The 25,448-nt window shown below is 42.8% G+C and overlaps 3 protein-coding genes across 4 annotated transcripts in view; all 3 read right to left on the bottom strand.

Annotated features, from left to right (window-relative positions):
- Window positions 1-7,589, bottom strand: part of mtss1 (MTSS I-BAR domain containing 1) — a 65,572-nt gene extending 57,983 nt beyond the window's left edge. For both annotated transcript variants that reach the window (XM_030780016.1, XM_030780017.1), the window contains exons 1-2: window positions 7,393-7,589; window positions 6,858-7,007 (exon numbers count right to left, since the gene is read on the bottom strand). In XM_030780016.1, the coding sequence (XP_030635876.1) occupies window positions 6,858-7,007; window positions 7,393-7,422 (180 nt within the window). In that variant the 5' untranslated portion in view covers window positions 7,423-7,589. The remainder of the gene's footprint in view (window positions 1-6,857; window positions 7,008-7,392) is intronic.
- A 1,480-nt stretch (window positions 7,590-9,069) lies between these two features.
- Window positions 9,070-17,454, bottom strand: osgn1 (oxidative stress induced growth inhibitor 1). Its single transcript, XM_030780645.1, has 6 exons — window positions 17,298-17,454; window positions 15,185-15,264; window positions 14,490-14,626; window positions 13,879-14,070; window positions 12,955-13,046; window positions 9,070-11,810 (listed from the first exon to the last, which is right to left on the bottom strand). The coding sequence occupies exons 2-6, from the start codon at window positions 15,240-15,242 to the stop codon at window positions 10,724-10,726; spliced, it is 1,566 nt and encodes a 521-aa protein (XP_030636505.1). The 5' UTR covers window positions 15,243-15,264; window positions 17,298-17,454; the 3' UTR covers window positions 9,070-10,723.
- A 4,075-nt stretch (window positions 17,455-21,529) lies between these two features.
- pigu (phosphatidylinositol glycan anchor biosynthesis, class U) overlaps window positions 21,530-25,448 on the bottom strand; it is a 15,378-nt gene continuing 11,459 nt past the window's right edge. Inside the window, exons 11-12 of the mRNA XM_030780008.1 lie at window positions 24,094-24,236; window positions 21,530-23,043 (exon numbers count right to left, since the gene is read on the bottom strand). Of these exons, the coding sequence (XP_030635868.1) occupies window positions 22,930-23,043; window positions 24,094-24,236 (257 nt within the window). The 3' untranslated portion in view covers window positions 21,530-22,929. The remainder of the gene's footprint in view (window positions 23,044-24,093; window positions 24,237-25,448) is intronic.

The following is a 25,448-nucleotide window of genomic DNA, read 5'->3' as shown; positions in this document are numbered from 1 at the left end:
CATTTTCACTCTTGAACAAACACCAATAATGCAACACTGTCACATTTCAGAACATCACGCATTTATATAGCATGCCAAAGACGCAAGACCAATGCATTTGCAAAAGGTGAAAGCTTACTGACACATTGGCAGGTTGAGCTGATCATGTAAGGACAGTATCAGGACTGAAGTACTGAAGTGATGTAATCCCATATTTTCTAACCTGTGGGATTAGGACCACTGTTCTGTCAGACACTCACATACACTTGCTCCTCCCATCAGATTTGTTAAGATATAAAATTATAGTATATAAAGTTTATATGTAGTTTATACAAAAATATAAAGTTTTAGAAGTCAGACGTGCAGAGTCAGGAAAGGAGGGAGTGAATGGGACAACATCAAGCACAGGCACACAGACGTCTAAACACTCATCTAATATTTAAATCAGTTCTTCACCCCGTTCACCAGCCACGCACTCATCTAATATTCAAATCAGTTCTTCACCCCGTTCACCAGCCACACACTCATCTAATATTCAAATCAGCTCCGTTCAGGCATGCCACTCATGTCATGGCCAAGCCTGTGGCTGCCTGCTTCTGTTAAATCACAGAGCGAGTATAACGCCAGTGTGACACAATGCCTCCGAGAACCCTGATACACAAATCAATCAAAAGCCAGAGTTCAGAGCACAACATCTGACAGAGTCAGCAGCTGCCAGCCCAGCCTGACATTTAGAGCATGAGAGCAGAGATGGCCCCACTGAGCCCACAGTGCGCTGGAAAGCCTTCTCACTGAGAAATGAAAAATGAACGATTTGGCCACAACCGCAAGACTGCTGTCGGGACAGGAAATTCTGTTGAGTGCACGGAAGAGTGGATTCATCCCATTCTAAAAACTACTGTCCTGGAGGCAGACAAAAACTGCAGCTTGTGAATCACGGTGAGACACTGATCACTGAAGTCATCTCCATGCGGCCAGTTAAAAACGCAGCGTTCTCCAGTGCTGTGTGTTTCAGGTTGCCAGTAGAGCAATGTAGCTCTGAGAGAAACCTGCCTGTGTGGATACTGTGAATGTGTTCCGTGACATTTACCTGTGTGTCTTGCCCAATCAGGCCCAGCCTCCCAAATGCCCGCTCTCTTCATCATTAGGGCCTGGCCTAAAAGGCCACTCCCAGATTCCATACTTTCACAAAAGTATTCAGAGCCCACACTCCAAAGACACAGCAAACTTCCCCCCCACTGGTCCTGACATGGTAACTCATTAACCAGACAGTCAACAAACTCCACAAAGCTTTATTTACATGACTGCACTCTCAGTGCAGGAGTGAGCAGAGACAAAGACGTCTCCAGTGTGAGCTTTGTGGGTTTTTTTTTTTGCTGGGGCAGGTATAAGGAGCAGTGAAAAGAAAGAGCAAGGTGCTTTAGGGTAGGTGGGGAGAGGAGAGATCGAGTTACACTCGCAGACACACCCTCCTGTCTAAATCAACACACACGGCACATTCCTGCCTCCCCGCACACAGCCCTGGCAGAATGGGCACGTTTGCCCTCTCTACCTGGAACTGACGCCATAGCATGACTAATACCCTTTTCATCCCTATCACCTCCCCCTTCCCTCCATTTCCTGAGAAAACATCCACCACACACTCTCTCTGGCTTCCTGTGCTCTGCTGGCATTTCTCCTGACTCAACCTGCCTTTGCGCTGAGAAGGTCAAACTGTACTAACAGTGTCAGACAGAGCAGGCTGTGCCATGGTCTTAGCCAGCAAACCCCTGACCAGAGCCAGACCAGAGAGGGAGACAAGGTCCGAAGGGAGTTTTAGAGTTCCAGAGACGCGCTGTAAAAAAGAACAGAGACCTGTGGCAGGCCAAGGGTGTGATGTTTGGTTTTGTCACCTCTCCACATACTTTCTAAGCTTTGACCCTGCCCGAAATTTGAGTTTTCGTACGTTTAATGGGAAAGATCTGTCAGAAGTGATCTGAGAACACCTGAGAGTGTGTGACAGAGGAAAAAATTCAGAACAGTAAACTATGTGAACCTTAGAACCCTCCACAGAGACAAACACAGCTCTGTAAGGGAACCTGAAATGGCTTCCCGGGGACCCAACAGGCGTACATTCATGTTCCTATTCACCCTCGTCATCAAAAATATCTTGAGGATACGAGCAGAGTCGGTCCAAACACAGATAAACACAGCTTCCCATGGTTTCAGTTTTTCCACTGTCCCTCACCTGAACCGCTGAGCTGAAGCAACAAACCTGTCTGGGGTTACCAACACATCCACTGCCAGTGATATTTATTTTCACAAAGGGTATTAGTATTGATGGCGCAACTCGACTCCTACGGCACCTGCAAAAATATGGATGTCCCTATCCCCTGTCCAACCGTAAAAACGACAGGTCAGAGCGCGATCAGGGGTTTAAACGAACAAAACAGGAGAGGAGAGGAGAGCAGAACCTTCTCAGCTGTGCCCAGGTACCACAGCACAGCTGTTACTACTGATCCACGTCCAGCTCTGCAGGTTTGTTTAAAGTAGCTGGTATAAGAACCATGGTGAGGACCCACTAATCCTGGATACTGTTCTAGTGATCAGGCAGTAACCTCCACAGAGGGAAAGTTTAGTATAGCTAATAGTCTACTCTCTGCTGAGCCTGAGTGACATAACAAAAAAATGAATCATGTCATTCTGGAGACTGACATTTTACATACTGTATCAGATACTGTTTTCCATAGAATTTCCATCTTAGCACTCAGAGATAATGCAACTGAACCCTGAATGACAGATCATGGTACGAAAAGCAACAAAAGTCATGTATTATTAGTGCCAACCTATAGATTACTTTGTTTTAAAAATACTGCTAAGACTTATTTGAAAACAGTGGTAGGTAGAAATCATACCTATTGATTATGCCACATTCTGTTCACAATACAGCATCAACCACTAAAGGGAAACCAGTGACTGTGTGTCAAACCATGACCCACTACAGGGAAACCAGTGACTGTGTGTTAAACTATGATCCATTACAGGGAAACCAGTGACTGTGTGTTAAACCAACCAAGTTTCAAGTTTAAGTTGATTTGTATGGTGCTTTTCACAATCAAAAATTGTCTCAGTGCAGATGTGCAGAGATCAGTGACTAAATCCTCAGTGAGCAAGCCCGTGGTGACAGTGGCAGGGCAAAACTCCCTAGTATGAAGGAACCTTGGGAGGAACTGAGACTTAACAGGAGGAGCCCATCCTCCTCTGGCCAGCCATTCACCAGTACAGGGAAAACAGTGACTGTGTGTAAAACCATTCTTCACTACAGGGAAAACAGTGACTGTGTGCAAAACCATTCTTCACTACAGGGAAACTAGTGACTGTGTGTTAAAACATTCTCCATGCTGTCACATAGTGTCTAAAGCCCTGGCCCCTTCCTTGGCCTAAGGGCACTTGTCTCCATCACATTTTCTAATGAATGTGTAAAAGCCTCTTCTGATCCAAAATTACAGAATTAACCTCAAATGATCAACAACACATGACAGCACATGTCCGCAGTTTCATGGGCCTCAGAGATGTCACTGTAGTCATAACTACTGTTGCTATGCTGTGACTCCATAATGTAAACATAAGAAATCTCCACAACGTGTATCATTAAAAAAACCCCACTATCATTAAAATATCCATCTGTAATGACTGCTGAGGTGAAGGCCCCACCCTGTTCTTTGCCGTGGCCTGTGCAGAGGGAGTTGCAGCGTGTTAGAGATGTTGAGGATGAGTAACTCCACGGCAACACTCTTCTTTCCCTCCCATGACCCACTGCAAGGCTCATGTCATACTTTACCATTCTGATTACACCTGAAACGCCTTCAAAGGACCATCATTTTCACAGAGCTAATGATTTGGCTCTTCTGGCATGGCTGTCTGCCGTAAAAGCCACCTCTGCCTCTTCATTTTCACTTCATCCACTCAAATGTCAGCTGGGCAGCAGGGAGCAGACCGGCAGCGGGGGGCAGACCGGCAGTGGATAGACTGAGTGTATGTACATTCCCCTCAGAGTTCAGTCCTTTCATGTTCTTCACAGTTTCAGCTTCACACAGACAGGATGGAGAGGCTGATTTTCATACAGAACAAGTGCAGTGAGAACACAGAAATGTGTCTGGTCACATACTGCTCGCTAGATCACCTGTCTCAGTCCAGCTGACTGGCCAACCTCACTCAGATCAATACGCAATGCAACGTCTCCACTTTTCACACAGCTCAGAGCAACGCAAAAACCTGGGGTTAAAATGTTTGTTGGTCAGCACCAGGAGTCCACAGTGGACTGCACAGCCACAAGAGGGAAAGCAAAGCCACAGAACAACAGAGAGGCATGACGGATGGGGCATTCTGAAAGCTGACTGATCAGTTTCATTTCCCATGTGAGGTTGTTGAACTCAGAAACAAACAAAGTTTATCTTGAGGCATCATAATGACCAGCTTTAAAGCTGAAGCCACTGCAGAGCCCAAACAATATGACCACATATATTAAACACAGCACACACCTCACCTCCCCTCCCCAATACAGACAGTCTGCCCATGCTCCTGTTACACCTCCCCTCTCGCAGGGGAGTCACTTCAGGCGAGGGGAGTGAGGTTAAGACACATTTCCTCTGACAGGCCTGGAGCCTATCTCGGCCTATTTTCACACTGCAAGGTGTGGAGCTTCATCAAGAGTCCCCACACACTTAGAGAGGAGTGCTATACACTTAATGCTACGCTCTGCTACACAAATGACTGGCCATCACTGAACACTGTTGTGAAGCAGGAAGGACTATTACCCAGGCCAGCAAACCTCACTCAAAGACTCACTCACTCCTGACCACAGCTGGGATTCAAACTGGGAACCTTAGATACAGGATCTCAAATAACTGTCTCTCACATCATTTTGATTTTAATAACATGATTATGTATTGGAAATGACCACAAACTCTCATGGGCATCTTTAAAATTGCATTTTTTTTTATTTGTGATGGTGACTGTAGAATTGACATCAAGATTCAGTCTGTTTCTTTAACTTCAAGAGATCCAGCTTCAACTGTACATAGAACAGTATGTATAACTCAATTCTATAGCAGGTTTCTGTCTCTTCTAGTCACCATCTGTATCTAGTTACACAGTATTAATTGGGTTTTCGCAGCATTACCATATGAAGTAGCTTACATCCTAATTATTATGCTAAAGTTCCAATATCATGACTTTGTCAGTACTTTAAATTTGTTTTTATGTTTTTATGGCGGGCGTCGTGGCTGATGCTCTCAGATCACGCATAAAAACCTGTTTTAGAACAGATGAAAAATGGGTAACATCACCCCTTTGAAAGATTGCTTCAACCTACTCCCTTATCTTTTCTGATGCAGTTCAGACTAAACGCTATTCCCAGAAAAATGTGCAATGTAAGCCGACTAGGGATGACTGGATTTGTCCCATTACTAGAAAGCCTGTGTCTACCATGTTTCTCAATCTTTTTTTTTTTTTTTATCTAACTTGAGAAACAATTTAACGGGATAAACCTACACTGGTCTGTACCACAACTACAGCAAAGATTCCATTTATAAGAAATCTCCCTCCACGTTCTCCTTCCGAGATAAAAAAGAAGCCAAAACACTGACAATAATAGGCACGCTTCTTATGGCCAAAATGCTACCTTCTCCAGAAACCGGAACATCTGCGAAGCCCAAATGAGATATTTATAGATGCATTTGGTCCTTAAAATTACTACGCTATTTGAACTTCGAGTGTCTGGTCTGAAACATACAAAATGACATCTCCAACCGATACACTACATTTCCAGCTAAACGTGTCAGACTATAAAATGATCGGGGAATTAGTCTAAAATGTTCAGTGTGAAAAAAAGAGTCACACGTCCATGATGAGCTCTCGCGCTTTATCTGCGAGTAAAATACTATGGCGTCAAACACCACGCTCGGGGCACTTCCTGCTCACCTGAGTAATAAACAGTGTTGGCCTACCACCATTTGCCTCAGAATACATTTCAAATTAACACTCGCTTGCGTATCTGTTAAACTATAGCCAATGAGATGAAAAGCTTCCTTCGGCTCTGACACGACATTAGTGAAAACAGGACATCGCCGGTCGATTACACGTTCCCTCAAAATGGCAACTTAAGTATTGGTAATATTACATCATCAAAGTTGTGCCAGGCGCAGAGCCGGCGTAGTTACCACAGGCATATTTTGGGCACTGATGATCCATAAATCTGTGGTCCCACTCTACGAGCTAAAACAGCCTGTGGCAGGACGAATACTCATCTTTCTATTCCACAGATGAAAACTGGCGTAATTTTACGACGCAAGTTTATATATCCGCAACTGTAAATAATTTGACAAGCACAAAAAAAAAAAATACAGGGAGGGGTATATTACAGCTCTGAAAACGAAAGGAGAAAGTTGAAATAGGATAAGAATTTGTACAGTTGTGTTTTGAAAATTTAGAATACTCTTGTAAACGCAGTGTGAATTTGTACGTCTTTAAATTACAAGCTATTTTACCTGTTAGTCTTGTTCTACAAGAAACAGTTAAAGTAATATTTTATGTTTTCTGTAGCCTAACATGTCTCCCACGTCAAACGCGTTTCTTCGCGCGAACACACCAGATCACCTCTGGCTGGCTGACCAACTAGCTCATGCCAAGTGGGCTATGAATGAAGCTCCCAGTTAAACAAACTGGTCAGATTAATGAGTGCACAACAGCTGGGTGAACATTTGCCACTTCAGTTGAAGACTATTTATATCCCTTCGACGTTATGAGCATTACAATCAAATAACCACATTGTTGTTGTCAACTGGGGTCGTATATTTAGTGTAAGCGAATGTTGGCTGCTGTTATCCTCTTCAACTCACCTTCATGTCGTTCATGATGATTTGGAAGAGCCCTCCCAAAGCGCTACACTCCTTCTCAATACCCGCATCCATTTTTCCACGTCCGATATCCAAAAACAGAGGGCTTAAAGTGTCCTTACTTTCTAAATAGACCGGTGACGTTACCAATCCCTAACAGAAAATGTAAACGCGTGGGTACAGCGTTTTTTCACCCTATTTATGCGACCAAGACATTAAAGGTTCCTAAAAGCACAATGCGCTGAATAGCTTTTTCTCAGCGGAGCTAACGCGGTGATTGGCTGGCTAGCCAGCTGACTAGTAAGTTACTAGCTAGCCAACTTCTTACCGAGCAGCAAAAACATCGCAATATTGTGTAAAAATATAGAAAATCAGTCTGCGATCCACCGAAATTCGCTGGTACATCCAAATTAAAGGGGCTGCCACACAACTGAAGGTAATAACGCACAGACTACAATATTATTTGTTAGCGAACAAACTACCTGGCTAACGTTCAAACCAGAGGTGGTGTTTCTGATCAATAGTCACGTTAGCTTACTACAATATCTCTGTTTTTCCATGGTTCCATTCAGTCGATTCCTGCGGAACCAAGTCCACTGTCTTCGGATTTCAACAATAACAACTTGTTTGCAGATGTGAGGTGAAAGTTGTTGTGTTGTAGTCAACCTAGATTCCCAGACAGAATCTGTCTTCCAGTGAGTAAGTCCGTGGCACTTGTAGTCGTAATTTAACAGAGTGTATCACGCTCCAGATTCCCTTTTCCCCCAAGAGGGTAGACCGACTCAGGCACGATCCTTGGGCGGAGCGAGAATATTTCGGGATGTTTCGTTTTTTTCCGTCTTTGCACAGTCAGTTAGTCACTCAGACCCATCTGCTAGAAAATGCGGTGTGTTTTTGTATGTGCAGTGCAGTTGCATGTAATAAATTTTCCAGAAACAAACATGTAATAAATTTTCCTGCTATTAATGGATATTTATACTGTTGAAGGTAAGGAGACATTGTTTAGTACAGAGAACACTTCATTATAAGTTCTTCAAACAGCAAAATGTGCGGATTTTATATTAATCAATGACAAACACATGGATAATATTGCAGATGAGGGGGAGAACAAAATCTAATGCCTATGCAATTAATTAATGAATCCCACCTTTCACTTGTGTGATGTTACTGTAATCATTAGTGACTGGCTGTAGAAGCAAACTTGTGACAAACTGTGTGCTGTCCTGCCACCTAGTGGCTAAAAGTCTGAACAGCCTGGTGCTTTCAGAGCTGTGGCTTCCTATGCTGTATGCATACCATGCTGCCTGATAGGAGAAGAGGTAGGGACACACCTGTGGGATAGTCCTGACGTTTACTTCCAGCCAACTGAGGAATCCTGCTCTGTTAGGTAACCCCCTACAAAACAATGAAAATGCATTTTGATTTCAGGCTTGTGTTGTTTTAAATGCATAGTTCATGGCATTAAAAAAAAAAAAAAGTTCAGTTCAGAAACATCATGAAATGAGTCAAACATGTTCTGACATTTCACATGCATATCTGGCCAAAATTAGTTTAATGATTAAATCATCTTAAACTAATAAGTTAGTTTATAAGTTTATTGTGATTAATTTAAACTCGTAATGCTCTCTCAACTCATCTTAATGATTTTGGAGTGTTAAAGTTGAAGACATTTCTGGGCACAACTCCTAAGGTCGAAAGGTCATCATAGTTTGGCCCTGTAGTTCAGTTAATTACATCTGAACGGTGTTTTAAGAAAAAGAACACACACTAAGTGAGCAGTGAAATGTAGCCTCTGCATTTAACCCATCCTAACACTATGAGCTAGGAGCAGTGAGCAGGCGCCGCCCGGGGACCAATTCCAGGTCTATTTGCCAGTGCCTTTGGTCAAGGTCACTGACAATACTAATCCTAGCATGCACATCTCTGTGGTGGGAGGAAACTGGAGCACCCGGAAGAAACCCACACAAACGCAGGGAGAACACGCAAACTGCACAGAGAAAGGACCTGGGATGGCCGGGATTCAAACCCAGGGCCTTCTTCCTATGAGAGGCAACAGTGCTAACCACTGAGCCACCATGAAACCCAAGTTTAAATAGTACCCCAACAAAAAACAGAAACTTTATTTTCTTTTATGAAAAATAATATATTTAATAGCCACGGCATATAAAGCAAAACCCATTAGCAGTGTACGAACTCTGTTTTAGTATGAAAGATATACAACAAAGAAGAGATTCTGATAGCTGACAGCTGCCGTTAAATTGAGAAATATGAACAGCTTTGGGTTAACTGAAGTTGCATTGTTTTGAATTGGGATGTTCTTATTTAGCATGTTCAGATTGTTAGTACTTGTGTCAAATTAACTAGCACATGTAGTGCAAAGACCACCGTGTGCAAACATGATATTGCAAGAAATGTCCGAGCAGTTTATTTTTACTGGAAAAATCAAAATGATTGACAAAAATACTCAGCTGGATCAGCTCATCTGGTCAACTGCGTACTGAGTCATTAAACTGCTAATAATGGTCTATGGCAGCATTAAATTTGGACCAGATATTCTTTTGACATACACAGTGCTTTCATAAAGGCCATAAGTTCTGCTTGAGTTATGAACATGGGTCATTTAAATGTCAAATATAGTGGTTACACAAGGGGCCACCCAGGCTGATGTAATGGTCACTTCGTAACCTCACTCATAACATCACTGTGTGCGTGAGGGCCCCCTGCTGGTCATTATTAGGTCTTACACAAACATTCATATGTAATACATAGGACTAGCAGCATGAGTGTGGGACAATGTCTGCAGTTTACATTTTCATTAGTTATTAGTTCAAACTGGAGCTACCATCTCATTCTTTATCTCTGGGTATAGTTTGTAGAATACAGTCAAGATATAGTTTGAACAAACACACTGCTATATGTGTTACTGGTTAAGGCACTGTATGGCAGACAAAGGTAACTCTGTAAGTATTAACTGAAAAAAATCTCAGATTAAAAAAAAAGAAGAAAAATACAAATGGTAATTTGCATGACATTGTCCCTCTCAAAAACATGATGGTTTACACCACTTAAACATTTACAAAAATCTCAGTGAAATGCATTCCAAAACACTTATATACAGATATCATTCAATTTATCAGACTTTGTTCAAATGTCTGTACAATATTAATACAACAGGCCAGACTACCTGCATAAATTAAAAACAAGGGGGGGGGGGGGGTTAGTGTTAGTACCAGGAATGATATAGAACTAATTTGCTTGACAGAGTTGACTGTTTTAAATGGTAAAAAATTACAATGATATGAATAGTTATTGCCATGAGAAAAGATCCTCTACAAAAACAGATATTACTAAAATCATGGAACGATTAATGTAAATGTAGTATTCTGGCACCCCAGAAAATGCACCATAGGAACTTTGAGTAGTGTTTGTATTTACACTTTATAAAAAAAATAATCCCTGAAAACCAGACAGTGAGACTGATTACGGTGAATTCACACAGAGAGGCTGGACCTATATAAAATGAGCCAACTGAATCCATGTCAGTGCAAGTGCTGCCTTTTGTAGCATGACCCCCTAACCCTGCTCTACTTTCCTCTTCTCCTCAGCTTTTTCTCACGGTTTTTTCCCCTCTCTCTCTCTCTCTCTCTCTCTCTCTCTCTGCTGTCTGAGTAGGCACTCCTCTCACAGTGAGTGTACTGACTGCCGTTGTCTACCTGTAAGGGGGGCAGAGCTAGTTATAATATACAGACAGGTACTGGCCATTCCAGAACTCTCTATCCACCCTGATCACATCACGACAGTGTTCAGTGTTCCAGTCATGAGACCAGGTCTTTCCCTGTCCTGCATATCTGTCTCCCTGTGTTCATCTCTTAAGAGCCCAGAGTGCAGTTGGCCAGATCCCAGTTCAGGCTGTAGTTGGAATTTTCCGGACTGCTCTGTTCTGTCGCAGCTCTCCGTTTCCGGGTCAGGTCACTGGTAATCGCCAGAGCTCCACCCTTCAGGAAACGCACAAAGTTCTCCCCCACAAGTGGGCCCATGGCGTACAGCCCTGCCTCCTGCACAGACTCATATGTGTAGGGGTCCACGTCCAGTGGGTTGCGCCGGCAGCTGATTGGCTGGTCTGGCTCCAGCCCCAGCGAGTGTGCGTTGTTGGGGAGAAACGACAGGTTCGGATGTGAACCGATGAGAACAAGCGCCATAGAGACCTGTAGCACCGTGTGCCTGCCGTCGTCTCCCTCCAGAACACACTTGCCGTCCGGTTTAAAGGCTATGACACGGTGCTTGGGGAAGCTGAGGTACCCTGGGTAGGAGCAGCACATGGGGCTGGTCTGGCCCTGGGAGAGGACCCTGGAGGACGGCCCCTCTGAGTTGGTATGGCTGGGCTGGTACTGCTGCTGGGTCATCATCTGGTGGACTTTGTGGTACTCAGGGTAGAGGAGCTTGGGCAGCTGGTTGAAGATGAGCCCTGGGTCTGTCACTGCACGGCGGAAGACGTGGTACACGGGCGTATTGAGATGGTGAGTGGCTAGCACGGCGTCTGCCGCAGTTAGCCCCGCCCCTACCACCAGCACAGGCTCCGAGGCCTGGTCCAGTCGCCCAGCGGAGATGGCCGACTCCAGTTCCCAGAAACTGTGACAGACAAATGGGAGGTCCTCGCCCTCCACGCCCAGGCGGGCGGGCACGTCGTGGGTGCCAGTGGCCAGTACAACATTTTCAGTATGAATGGTGAAGGGAACATCCGGGCCTCTCTCACTCCCTCCATCTCCACTGTTGCCTTCCTCTCCCCACTGCAGGCCCTGGATCCTCCAAAGTGAGCAGCCACTGGGGCCAGCCACGCGCTGGACCGACGTGACAGTGGTTCCACAGGCGAAGTTTGACTCGAGGCTCATCTCCTGGACATAATGCTGATAGTAGGATGCTATCTCAGCAGGCGTGGCCCGGTCATTACGCACGTTCCTACAACACACACACACACACACACACACACACACACACACAACATTAGAGTATGAACTCCACTGAGAGATTTTACAAATTCAGATGATGCCAGGGTGTGAATACATTTCACACTACATTGGTTTGTGTTATTGTATGTGAATTCTGAACGGCCGTTGAGCAGCTTCACGCTGCAGTAAATGACAGGTCTTTAAAGGCTGAGGGTCAACCTGAGAATGAATTCATCAATTCCAACCCAAGTCTGAAGTACAAAACTGGATTTTCAATTGAGGAAACCACTGTACAAACAGAACTGGAATTTATTCAAACTCCCTGCTGTTCTATGAACTTCAATCTATGTTCCATGTTGTGTAAACACAGATTCCACCCGTTTTTGCTTTGCTTTTAAGTTCAAAACTGGATATGAGAAAATGACGGGGGGGGGGGGGGGGGGTTTCATCATTAACAATCAAACTTGTCACATGTCTGAAAAACAAACAAAAAATGTTCTTTGTATTTTGATCACCTAATGCCATCAAAACATTCAGCGTAATTTGGTTAGTCGGTGTCATGGTCACTGTTGTCATGAAACAGTCAGGAAGAGCTCAATTCAACTCAAAAACAGACCCCAATGCGGGATCTTTTCATGTCTCACAAAAAAAGAGGACAGGACAGTCAAACAGTCTGTGTGTTTTCACTTCTACATGAATAAACCTTAAACAGCCTGTATCCTCTCAGCTGCAGTCTGATAGACATGTGCCTCCCTCAACAACAGCAGTGTGTTAGGGACTCATTCATAGAGCTGTGTTCTTTTTCCAAATGGACCAGACTCATTCATGGAGCTGTGTTGTTTTTTTTCATATGGACTTTAATGAAGAGGGGAGCAGGTGCGGATAATGACTGAATGGATAGGGCAGGAGACGAGTACATGGAAACAGTCAAAACAATAAACAAAGGGAGCAATAAACAATATGAGCAGGGAGGACAGAGTGATAGAGCCACTCAGTTGTGTACCAGCCATTATCCATTCATGGTATTCTACACAACGAGAAAATCTTGAATTGCTTCATTTTTCTCTCTTTGGTTTTGGTTTTTGTTTAGTGGCTGCTGTGTGGACTTTCATTATCAGAGAAGAAGAAACAGAGAAGTGACAATGTGGCTTTACCTGCGTTTGTCTCTCATCCAATCCTTCAGCTTCAGACCAGGAAGTTCCATCCAGTTAGCCAGGCTGAGGGTTAACATGGAGCCCTCCATGGCCTGTAGGCATAAACAAACGAGGCATAAACAAAAATAGCTCCATAACCTCTCCATGCAAAACTCATGTAGGTCTATCTGTTAATGTGACCCTGGCACGCAACCAGGCATGGCCTGCCACTCAACTACAGCTCATACCAGTCTCTGGACATGGAGGATATTCATGAGGAGGTTTTTCCTTAAAATGCATGCAGAGGTTCTGACTCTGCTCCCTAGATCCCCCCCACCCACAAACATTGCCAGACTAATACCCACATACACCGCTGAATTCCAACTCGCACACATTGCTGGATGCCCAATCACAAACACTGCAGGATCCCCAATCACAAACTCTGCTGGATGCCCAATCACAAACACTGCAGGATGCCCAATCACAAACACTGCAGGTTGTGTTTGCGTGGATGCACAGTTGAGCCAGCGGCATCGTTACTGCAAACTAAACCCATGTGTCTGCAGGCCATGACATTATTCAATGAGATAACACACTGGTTTGGAACATTAATCTCAAAATGTCTACATATCTTCTAAATGAATTTGGTATGTCAGTAGCATACTGTAGATCAGAGTGCTACACCTGACTTCTGTATTCTGAAGGAGCATTCACATGGACACTAAAATGTCAAACATGCTGAACTGGAGTGGAATGTGGTGTTGTGCGCGGCAGACTGGGAAAGGTCAGGACATATGCTCTGGTTCTATAGCAGCTGTGGATGATTTTGTATGTATTCTTTTGCTGTCTTTACTAATTGGGACCAAACAGAATGTTTCTGGGGAAAAATTACATGCACTTCCAGTTGTAAGAAAATGAAATTTATGATGCATGGAAAGCACTTACATGCCAGGCTCCGCCCGGAGGTCCTTTGCCCAGAACCAGGTGAGGAATAGCCCTCTCCTGTTCGTACCGCCAAATTAACGGCGAAGCACAGTCCAGGCCAAAGTCACTGTCTGGGAGAAGCAGGGAGTCAAAGAGCACTGCCACTGGGTTAGAGGAGCGGCCTTCAACACCCTCACACAGGTACTCAAGGTCCTTCAAACACGCACGCAAAGAGACACACATACATACATACACATGTGCGCATACACACACACAGAGACACAAATACATACATACACACACATGTGCACACACAAACACACACACAAAGTTAGAGAACTACATACCAGGCATTACATTTTAAAATATTTTAATTAACACGTTTTTAATATATATTTCTCATTTTAAAATATTAAAAGTAAGTGGAATTCCAGGTTTGGTGTAATGATGGAACTGCTATGTTCTATGTGTCTTCAGGGGAACCATTTTGACTATAGACACACTGAGTGCCAACTATGTCTGCTGTAATGCACATTATCTGTATGTGTGTGTGTGTGTGTGTATGTATGTGTGTGTGTGTGTGTGTGTGTGTGTGTGTGTGTGTTTGGGGGGGGGAGAGGAAAGTGTATTACCTGCTCAAACAAGGAGAGATGGGGATTCTCAGACAGCTTACTGTGAAGAATGGGATTTGGGTGTGTGCCATCCGGACACAGGTAAGGAGTGTTTCCTGACAGCAAATAGGACAAGCAAATTCCTGAGGGTCCATTACCTGTGCACATATGTGAAACACACACACACACACACACACACACAGTTACACAACGTGAGCAAATTTCACAGTGCCTTTTTTCGCTTTGTCACATGGCTGGATCGTTGTTCTGACCAAAAGCATGTGTGTATATCTGTTAGAGTAGTCATGCCCGTTTGGAATCCTGTAGGCAAATCATTTCTACCCCCCTATTGTCAATATCTTTGGCTAGCTCAACGATTTCAAACTGTTCTGATTTATGATTGGTTGGCCGGACACTACAAAACTTGGAGACGGAAAAATTAACTAACATTGACAGTTCTTGCTTGAAAACTAGATCATAGCGACATTTTAAACTTGAAATAATAAAAAAAAATTATTTGCGCAGTAGTGAAGTAGGTTAGTTATGTGAAGGAAGCGGTTCTTACGTTTCGCACTTTCCTGTTCATTTCAGCAACACTTTCTTCTTTTTAACATGTGAAGCAATAGGGTCTTATGACTTCATATCTGCTACTGTTTCCGTGGCTCGTTTCTCTTTTTCTACATATCGCTTTTAAAAAGTTCATACTTAGGTCTTACCGATGATGACAACTGGTAGTACATCCCCCGACGTCGTCTCTTTGTTCTTCAGATTCATGTCTGTAGGCTAGCTGCTTAACCTGTGCAGACACAAAAGCAGAGCAGCACCTACTGATTACACTCGCTAAAACGTTCTGAGCCAAGAATCACGTCTCTCTCCCACGCGTTTCATAACCATTTAACCGCGACACGTGTGCTCGTGACAACTATTGTAAAAAACAAAAAACCCCGGCAAAATCTTCAACGCAGATCTACATGACTATCGGCGAAAGAATTTGTTTCGCTCACACCACATGAGGGTGGGCTGACCATTTTCAACCATGACACCGCTTAGCCTGAAAAAGACCGGTATCGGGAGGTGCACACGACATTGAACTAGAGGTGGAGATTGGCCGGAAGATCTCAGAACAGCAGAAACCCCACCCCCTTTAAGAGAGAACACGGAATATTCTTTTCCCTAAACAGCGTACAGCGGTTTTTAAACACGTTTATTGTGGATGCAACTGAAGTTAATTTTTTTTATTATTATTCTTTACTATGATTTCTGATATTTTAAATTTATGATATGATATGATATTTGTAGGTCATATTAACAGAGGCGTCTAACGACAGAGGCGTCTAACGAGTGTATATTCAGGAAGAAATGGAATCAGAACAGTCCTGAATTATATTGGTTTCTTGTGTTAACACATATTCCTAATCATACTAAAAGAAAGAAGAGCGACCCAAAGACCAGAGACCTCCTTTCGTATCCGCATTAATCTCCCAAACCGTGACGCTGTTACATAACTGAGTCTGCAGCAGTAATCATGACTCTGCAGAAAGTTTAAAGCTACAGTTCACCCCCAGAGCATGCTGAGTGACAGCCTACGTTATAGGCTGTCAGACATGACGAGTGTGACATTATTTAAAACGTCTAAAACAGCTTTACGCTAAAATAACATTACATCATCCAATCTAATCCACTGTTTAAATTTCCCATCAATATGTGAATGCTAAATAGTTAAAGTACAATGTGACGTATAATGGCCAAAATACCGCTACACTTCTCGAATTTACTGTGTAAAAAACTTACAGGTCTTGAATCCATTGAGATTAAAGGTATTTAGGGAACGAAACCTTTCCAAATAGTAGAAGATTTTTAACGCGTTAGTTTAATTTAGGAATAATTTTGGGAAATATATGCGACTATAGGCTACTTTCATGAAACGGCGCTACACTGTGCAAGAGGCAGAAAGGGGTGTGTACGTTTTAACTGTACTGGCCAGGATTCTAAAAAGTGCGGGTGCGTGCAAAGAGCCGTGTACGTGCCGGACACTGTACTATGCGTGTCTCCAAACTGTTGGGAGAGGTCTCGGTCAGCCAACGTCTGAGGTTCTATGACCACTGTCCACTACTACACACTCATTTACCAACAATGTCTCTTATTCTATCTATTATCAAATGTCTGTGCCGGCATATCATAGACTCCGCACGAAAAATGAAACAATTATGAGCTATATCAACGTCACCCAAGATCAACAGTATCAGGAAACACAACGTCAATGAGTGAATGTGCAAGTTAACCTCCTGACAACTAGGTCACGTTTGTGGATAATTCCGCCAGTCGATGTGGTACCGACGACGTGCACTGCTTGGAATATGATTTCAGAGTCAAGTGCGCGACTTACGCTTGTAACTTATTAAAGACAAATACAATCAGTAACCAACTGTAGGACCGGTTGGTTTATGCCCCATTCCGAAAGAGGAAAGTCTTCCCGACAGCCGGAATGATGTCACTTAAAAAAAAACAAAGATCAGTTTATCCCCCCTCCCGTCTTTACTGACTGGAAAACCTAATTGTGCTGTTTTGGATAAGTCTCAAACTAGCACACTGCCTCTTGCGAGCATTGCTATTATCTTCACAGAACATGCAGAACAACTTGATCTGAGTCGCGTGTATAGCCTATTTCCTATGTGCAGGATGCTTCCACACTAACCGATGCATGATGAAACACAACAGACAAGAAATCTGCTTCTCGTTGTTAAGTATTAAAAAGACATTTAAAACGGGTTTAACATAGCATAAATGAATGGAGCACACGAGAGTCGACGGAAGAGTACAGCCACCCACCAGCTATTGAAGTGTTCCGCTGAAATATAGCAAGTGCGCCTTATTTTAAAACGCGCCCTTGACGTTTATCCCAGATAAGCGGTTTCCCGAAATTGGCTTGGACGTAGTTCAGCGGCTGAAACTCAACCTACATCGTCCGCCTGTACAGTTTTCCTGTACGATCCGTATTCGATGGTGTAACACTCTTATACTAAACCAGCATCGTGAGCTCCTATGGGTTTTATAATTGTAAGTGCCTTGTCCCACACTGACCAATCACTGACAAAGCGTAATGACGCCTAGAATTATGATAGGTCATGATTATGGTGATGTAATCTGTACATGCCTTTTCGTTGCGTTTCTCCTCGCGGAGACTTGAAACCTATCGCTGATAGGTTTAAACTTGCCATCAATCCAAATTTACCAATCAATGACGACAAAGCATTAAAAAGCATAAAGTCTATTTTGGCGCATTCGTGATAAACATATTCCAATGTAATAAAACACTGACGTTCGCCCTATTTTACGATTATAACAAACAATAATGACTCATGAATTTACTGATGATGGTTAATGTGGGTAGGTTATTTTATGGATTGTTACAAAAAGCATTTCTACCACAATCGTCGCCTGTGGAACTACTCAGCTCCTCTTGTAACGCGCATGTGGTTTTTACAGAAATCGATTTGCTCTTAGTTAAGCTACTATGCGCGTGGACGGGGACAGGTCAAAATAGACCACAATGTGGTTTTCAAACGGATTCTAACAATACATTTTCCGTCTCACTGACTTGCCAAGCAGCAGTTTGAGATAGAACGATGTAGAGGTGCGTGTTTTAGGATCTTATATTTTTTGTGAACAGAATGCAGGTGAAAGATGCGTATCAGGAGCCTTGGTAGCCAAGACGTCACTAAGTTGTGATGTTAGGTTTATATGTAAACCAACTATTAACTCTAGTGCAGATGCTACATCTCCATTTATTTCATAAGCTGCATTGTGAAACAGATATCAGACAATGCCTGGTTTCTGAGGTCTTTGATAGAAATATTGTAGTGGAAATATGCCTAGAACCAGATCGGCATGTTGGACCAACAGGGAAAACACTACAGAACCAACCGACCTACTGGTTGATCAGTTAGCGCTAAACCAGTTGTGTGACCGTCCTTGTGCTTGTTATATTTGTGCAGCTAACTATGAGAGAGGCAGTATTGTCGTGACCCTGTAACCATAGCAACTCTTATCATCAACGCTATTAATTAACCCTTAGTTAACCAAGCGAACTCATAGTTACAGTTATGCTTTATTCTACTGATAAAGATAACACAAGGGGTTAGTAACGCATTTAAGACCGTTCTAGAAATACACACATCACTGCCTCAGTAGGTGCCTCCTGCCAAAAAAAAAAAAAAAAAGTAGGTTGCTACGTAACGTACACACTGGAACTGGCACAGAATGCCAGATGCCAAAGCCAGGCATGCCATTCATTCTGTGGTTCACTGACAGATAAGACCACATGGCACTGTGACCATCATGTATGTATTCCCCTACCCAAATTTTCTACTTAGTTCCCATAACACGCATGGAATGCTCTTTAAAGTCCAACCTGTGAACAGCACACTACCCAAATGAATATGGAGATGGTTTGGCCTGCTTGTATATTTTACACACACACAGGAGATGAGTTATGAAATATTTTGGTGGAATATAACATGTACTGTTACTGGTCACAGCATTCAACCAGTCTTGTCAGACCCTTGTCAAAATACACGTATAAAATTAGAATACCCCCCCCCCCCCCCCAACCCTGTACTCAACCCTGTGGTCAAAGTCTCAGTTCACATAGACCTCTTAAAGGTCCTTACTTCTCAGGACTGCTAAAGCTAATCAACAAAATGAGAACGACTCCATATGAGATTTAGGTTACACTTAACTGGTGCAAATTTGGCTCATTTAGTCCAGATAATAATTGAGTGCAAAGATAGGTATACAAGGCATGCATGACTACTGTAGTAAGGACAACCTCTGAATCACTTTGGCTATGTGATGGGCTGTGCTTCTTCTCTGAACGTTTTAAACAAACTACATTTGCATTGATTCAGTTGACGGACGATGCCTTAAACCAACGGACATGCCAAAGCCTGTCATCATTAGTCAGTGGCTGTTTAATTTGACAGGCACCGTGTGCAGAGTGATGTGGGGTTTACTCTTTTAAAAACAACACAAAAGGCATTCCTCTATGCTTTTTTTTAAGGTCTAAAGAGGCTTAGCCATAAAAAAGAACCAAGTCTTTGTCAAAACACTGAGCAGCCTGAGAAAACGAAAGCATGAAACAAAGTGAATACCCGATTCACTATTCAGAAGGTATTGGTTGCCATGGAGCACAGCAGTTATATAAATATGCTTATGTAACATTGACATTGCTTTGCCCATTGAAAAAACCCAAATTCTTAACACTGTTGTAGTAATAATATCACTACAAATAAATGACTCTTTCCACAAATGACATTTAACCCCATTGCTGTTACTTAACAGTAGGCAGTACTGTCTATTACCAGCATATAAATATATTATCTGTAATCAGACCCTTTATCACCACTTGGGCTGGTAATGAGGGTGTTTAGACTGATAGACTGAGTATGTGGGGAAAGTTCATGTGAGCAGAAGTTAAAATTTGTGAGACAGATCTGAATGTTGTGGAATCCAAAACTGCATGGTCATCCTGACTTACACTGGCCTGTGCCCACACACACACACACACACACACACACACTATCACACAGCCTCCTTTATGTCTTTTGACTCTGTGTGTATCTGTGTTTGTGCGTGTGGGTGTTTCGTATTGTATGTGCTAGAGACTCAAAACACGTTTGATGACTTCATGTCATCCTTTGAAAGCCAAATTTGACATGTTGTATTGTATTGCAATAAATGCTGGGATAGGCTCCAGCACCACACGCGACCCTAATTAGGTTAAGCGGCTAAGGTAATGAGTGAGAGTGAGTGAGTATATTGTACTGTATTGATGAGATTGGAATTAAAGAATTGAATTTGTGCACATTAATGGACTTTGGTTTTGGTGAAACGGGTTGACTTACAAAGTTAACTGTGGGGCCAATACAGACAGATTTTACAGGGAAAAAAACTCCTCTGACAGTTTTTTTTTTCCTGCAAAATGTGTCTGTAACTGTTTTGTTAGTGCTGACAGACCAGATCTGCTTTACATCCACAGTCACCCAAACGGACACCACAGCTTGATCCACAGTGACCCTGTTCCTGACCTCATTTATCACAACAAAATGTATAAATCTTTTATTTTAAGTCAGCCGACAGACTTTACACATGGCTTAAACTTTCCCTTTAGTCCAAGAAAAAAAAAAGAAAAAAGAACTTCAAAATGAACTGAAGGACATTAAGACTGTTTGAATACAGGGGTTAATAATCAAAACCATTTCATTGTTAATCGTTTATATTAATCCAGAGAGCAAGGAAGACCTGTTAAAATAAATTAACCTGTCATTTTGTCTGTACGGCGTGAACAGGAGCGCCATTACACTTCAAATTAGATCTCGTCTCCTACAAACTGCATCAGCTGATCACTTCATTTACTGTGAGCACATTTAATGTAATGTGAATGTAACATAAATGTTATGTCAATGTAATGTAACATAATGTAAATACAATACAATGTAATGTGAATGTAATGTATTGGTTAAATACAACAGACATAAAGTTAGTGTTAGAGAAGTCAGCCGATGTACTTCCGTATGGGGTGCCCTGTCTGTGTATGGCTGAGATCCCCCCCCCCCCCCCCCCCCCCGGCCCTGAGCTACTTAACACTAGTGCTCAGTAAATCCCTCCATTGTTTGGTTAAGATTTAGAGCAAGATGGCTGACTAATCATATGTCCAGACTCCAACCTCGTGACCCAGCTCTGCTAGAGGGGAAAAAAAAACTTCCTGATCAAAGCATTTCACTTTGACCATATTTCCCAGACCCCACAATTTCTCTCCAAATATTAGACGGTTGGATTCACTCACAAATCAGACCTGGTGATCATTAAAGTCTGGTGTGCTTAAAGGGTAGGTTAAGTATTCATCAAAGGATGAAACAAGTGTGTGTGTGTCTGAGAGAGAGAAAGAGAAGAGGGGGGGCTATTAGAGACTTTTCCCTGCCTTTTCTCAGCACCGGAAAAAAAATCCCAGATAGTCAAGGACTTTCATGACTAATCATTTCTGAATGAGGGGGAAAAGACAGAAAAAAGAAAAAAAAAAGGACCTTGGTCTAGTATCCTGCTTTGTTTTTGAACCAGTTTTCACTGTCATTACTGTCTTTTATGGGGCAGTTGCAGAATGTCTTCAACACTGTGATAGACTCATAAAATCTGCAGGTATAACAAGCAGTGGAAAATTCCAGAGCCGTGCGAGTAGAGAGGTCAAAGCCATTTGAGTCTTAATTGATCACATGACTACGTATGAGAAAAAGGAAGCCAAACACCTGGCACTGTGGATTTAGCTTTAGCACCACCTGGACATAAGCTAACAGTTAGTCGTCTTACAGATGGGACAGCATACCAGGCCAGGTAGAGTCTGTTTTATTATTAAAAAACACACACATACACAGGCTAGTAGTGGAGAAGAGACTGGCATACTGAAGATACAGCTCTGAGCCCAAACTAAGGGGAGAGAAACTCAGATGTTCAGAAGTGTTAGTCACATTCAAACTTAAATCATTCAACACCAAGCTGCCCTATTAAAATCCTGCTTGTCAATTATTCAGAAACCTGTGAGAGGAGAAAAAAAAAAATATTATAGACATCCTATAGGCTGAACGCAGGCAGAACAACATTTCATATGGACAGTTATGTTGATAAAAACACTATGTACCTGTGCTTGAGAGATCATAAACGTTAGCACTGATACACTGCATATAGTACATATTGACTGAGATCCCTGGTGTCTCAGAACTAGAGTCTAGTGTGTTGTACAGTCATCAAACGCCTTCTAGTGGTCAGGACTTGAACTTAAAAGTCTGTAGGTGGGGAGAATACAGCAGGAATCTCTATGTCCAATGCAGTCATTTTAAAGCACAAGTACACCCTCAGGTTTCCCTCCGTTTCAGAACCAGTGCCATTCTGGACCTGATGCTTGGTACTGAATCTCAGTATTCGCCAAAAAGAGCATCAGTGAGATCCAGTGACAGGTCCTTTGATGTGCAAATCAAACAGAAAAGACTCAAATGAAAAGAGGCGTAAGAAAAAAAAAAGTTAAACAGAAAAGACTCAAATGAAAACTGGAGGAAGAAAAAAAAAAAGAAGTGTCCCACCACCTCATTTTGACTACACAGAATTTCACATATTTCCAACAGGATCGGATTACGGACAAAGGCACTGGTGTCTCCCTCCACTATCTCAACAACCCCGCTCTTCCCATAGTTTCCTCAAAAAAAAAAAAAAAAAAGGCTTTGGTCCATGGGTGGCAGCTCTGCACCCACAATACAAGAGGAGGATTTGACAGAGCAAAAAAGAGACAGCAAGCAAGCATAACTCCCAAACAATATATAAAAGATAGAACAACAGAATAATTCTTGCTTTCTTGACAGAAAGCAAGTAAGAAAGAAAGTTGAGGACAGAGAATGAGAGCTGAATAAACTGGGGGTCATTTCAGCACCAGCGTGGCTTCAGTTCCATCCTTCCTCTTCAGGTACAGGCCGTTACTAAGGTGATGCTCCCGCCGCAGGTACGCATAGAAGTAATCCGAGACCAGGAGTATCTGCACACAAACACAACAAGATCTCACAACTAACCACACACACACACACACACACACACACAGGTTCCCTTACACCATGCTTCTCCATTTCCCACCTCCTCTCTCCAATACTGTTCTCGCTTTCCTAAAACCACAGCCAGAACAATACCACCAGCCCATAGCAGACTGAGATGAAAGACAGAACAGGACCCTGGTGTGAAGCAGATGTCTCTGTAACTTTGGTCTCTGGCTGTGTAAAGTCTATACCGTCATGTTTTAGTGAACTCAGTCACTCCTGATGAATAATGAGACAGGTCATCTATGGGACCCCATTTACACTCAACCTACACACACTGAGCCAAAAATCACAGCTATTACAGCAGAGCAGAGATCTGATCTACAACAGCACGGAGGTAAGATATTCAGCTAATTCTGCAGCTTATATCTGATACCACTTTCTCTTTCTCTAAATCATGAATACACACCCTACACCTGGGTGTGTATGGCAACCCTACACCTCTGTGTGTGTGTGTGTGACAAGCCCTGCCCCAGGCTAGGTGTCCCTTTCCTGGTGATTAAAAGCAGGAGACAGGAGTGTGGGATTACACAGGCCTGCTCCATGCTCTGGTTGGCCTGCTAATCAAGTGTGAGGGAGCAGTGAAGAGCTTTGATAAGGCTGCACACACAGCCTTCTGTGTAATTACACCTTAAAACCGCTTTAAAACCCTGATTACACAGGATAACAATAACCTAAACACACATGTATTTTAAAGTACTGGATTTCACTAATGGACAGTATAATGAAAGAAATTAGTTCCCTATGTTAACACATAAAGCAAAGCAAATGATTTAACAGGAAATATCTGAACCTTAACCAAAAGCCTGGAGTCAGACATTTGTCTTTTTTCGGTTTTTTTTTAAAGCTTTTGGCCTACCATGGCTAGGATGAAGAAAGGCTAGAGATTCTTTTTTAGAGGATAAAGAGTATTTGATAAGTATTACATATGTTTTAGATAAAACTGGTTCTTAACTGGTTATTAGATAAAACTGGTTCTTAGAGCGTCCACAGACCTGTCCTACGTTGAAAAGGAGGCTGATGGCGTAATAGAAGTTGGAGTTGGCACTGCCGGCGTAGATCCACAGATGCCAGAGCACTGGAAACAAAGCTGAGCACGCCAACAGAACACACCACACCAGGAAAATGTTTCTCAGGACTGTGAGAGAGAGACAGAGAGAACGACTTAAATCAGCACAGACACACACATTTCTCTCCTGAACTCAATCGCTCACTCACTCATTCACTCACACCTTCACTCACTCCCTCACACACACCTTCACTCACACCTTCACTCCCTCACTCACTCGGTCATTCAGTGAGTCAATTCTGTGAGTCTACTGCAGGGCTTTTCCGTCCTGCATTCCTCTCCACATTTACACACATGACACTTCTCCCTGCTCTAACACACCTACTTCAGTGGGTCTAGGGTCTGATAATGAACTGACGTGTGGAATCAGATGTGTTAGGAGAGGGGACGGTGTAACACGCCCAGGAGCAGGGCTGGAAGACCCTGCTCTGACTGGACAGACTGGATTACCTGCTCTGCATTCACACACCACCCCCTTTGGCTCTAGGTTATAGTATTAAGCCAATTATAGACCTATACTGCTTTAGCATGAGACAGTCACTCCAGTTGGCCCTGAGTAAGTAGAGTTTCCATCAGCTTGGATCTATGTGAGAGGAGCTTTCCTCCAGTTACATGCTAAAGCAAGTGGAGTTTCCAGGAGACCTTAAAAAATCTCTGTAGTTACTAGACTGCATTTCAGTATGTCTCTCATAAAGGTAATTTATTGGTTGTGCATACGCTGCATGTAGAACTGATTCTAAAACAAACTAGAATGACAACCGCTCTTGGGACAATAGTACAGTATACTATGGTACACATATACAATTACTGTGTTTCCTTCACTCTAACAGTATATTATGTTACACATATATAATCACTATATGATTGCTCCATGCTAACAGTATACTATGTCACATATATAATCACTGTGTTTCCTCCACTCTAACAGTATACTATGTTACACATATATAATCACTGTGTTTCCTCCACTCTAACAGTACACTATGTTACATATATAATCACTATATGATTGCTCCACTCTAACAGTATACTATGTTACACATATATAATCACTATATGATTCCTCCACTCTAACAGTATACTATGTCACATACTGCAGTGAGATAAATGGATGTCAGATAAGACCTCTGTCAGATAAGAACTCTGTTTCACAACTGAGGGCTGGTACTATCTTCACGACTTCCTCTCTTCTTATTGGTCAGATAGCAGGGGGCGGGACTATACTGAGAGATGACATTCTATCGCTTGGTGTTTCCCACAGTGGACCTGTAACAGGAAGAC

Source organism: Chanos chanos, chromosome 7 (assembly GCF_902362185.1).
Source record: "Chanos chanos chromosome 7, fChaCha1.1, whole genome shotgun sequence".
Lineage (NCBI taxonomy): Eukaryota > Metazoa > Chordata > Actinopteri > Gonorynchiformes > Chanidae > Chanos > Chanos chanos.
Note: the sequence above shows the minus strand (reverse complement) of the source record. Positions and strands in the feature narration are given on the sequence as shown.

What these genes read in the sequence shown, in the direction of transcription:
- osgn1 (XM_030780645.1), bottom strand. Translation starts at nt 15,242, where the DNA reads ATGAATCTGAAGAACAAAGAGACGACGTCGGGGGATGTACTACCAGTT. An exon ending in ATCTCTCCTTGTTTGAGCAG is followed by an intron (nt 14,071 to 14,489) that starts GTAATACACTTT and finishes GCGTGTTTGAAG; the next exon opens with GACCTTGAGTACCTGTGTGA. An exon ending in CTCCGGGCGGAGCCTGGCAT is followed by an intron (nt 13,047 to 13,878) that starts GTAAGTGCTTTC and finishes TTATGCCTACAG; the next exon opens with GCCATGGAGGGCTCCATGTT.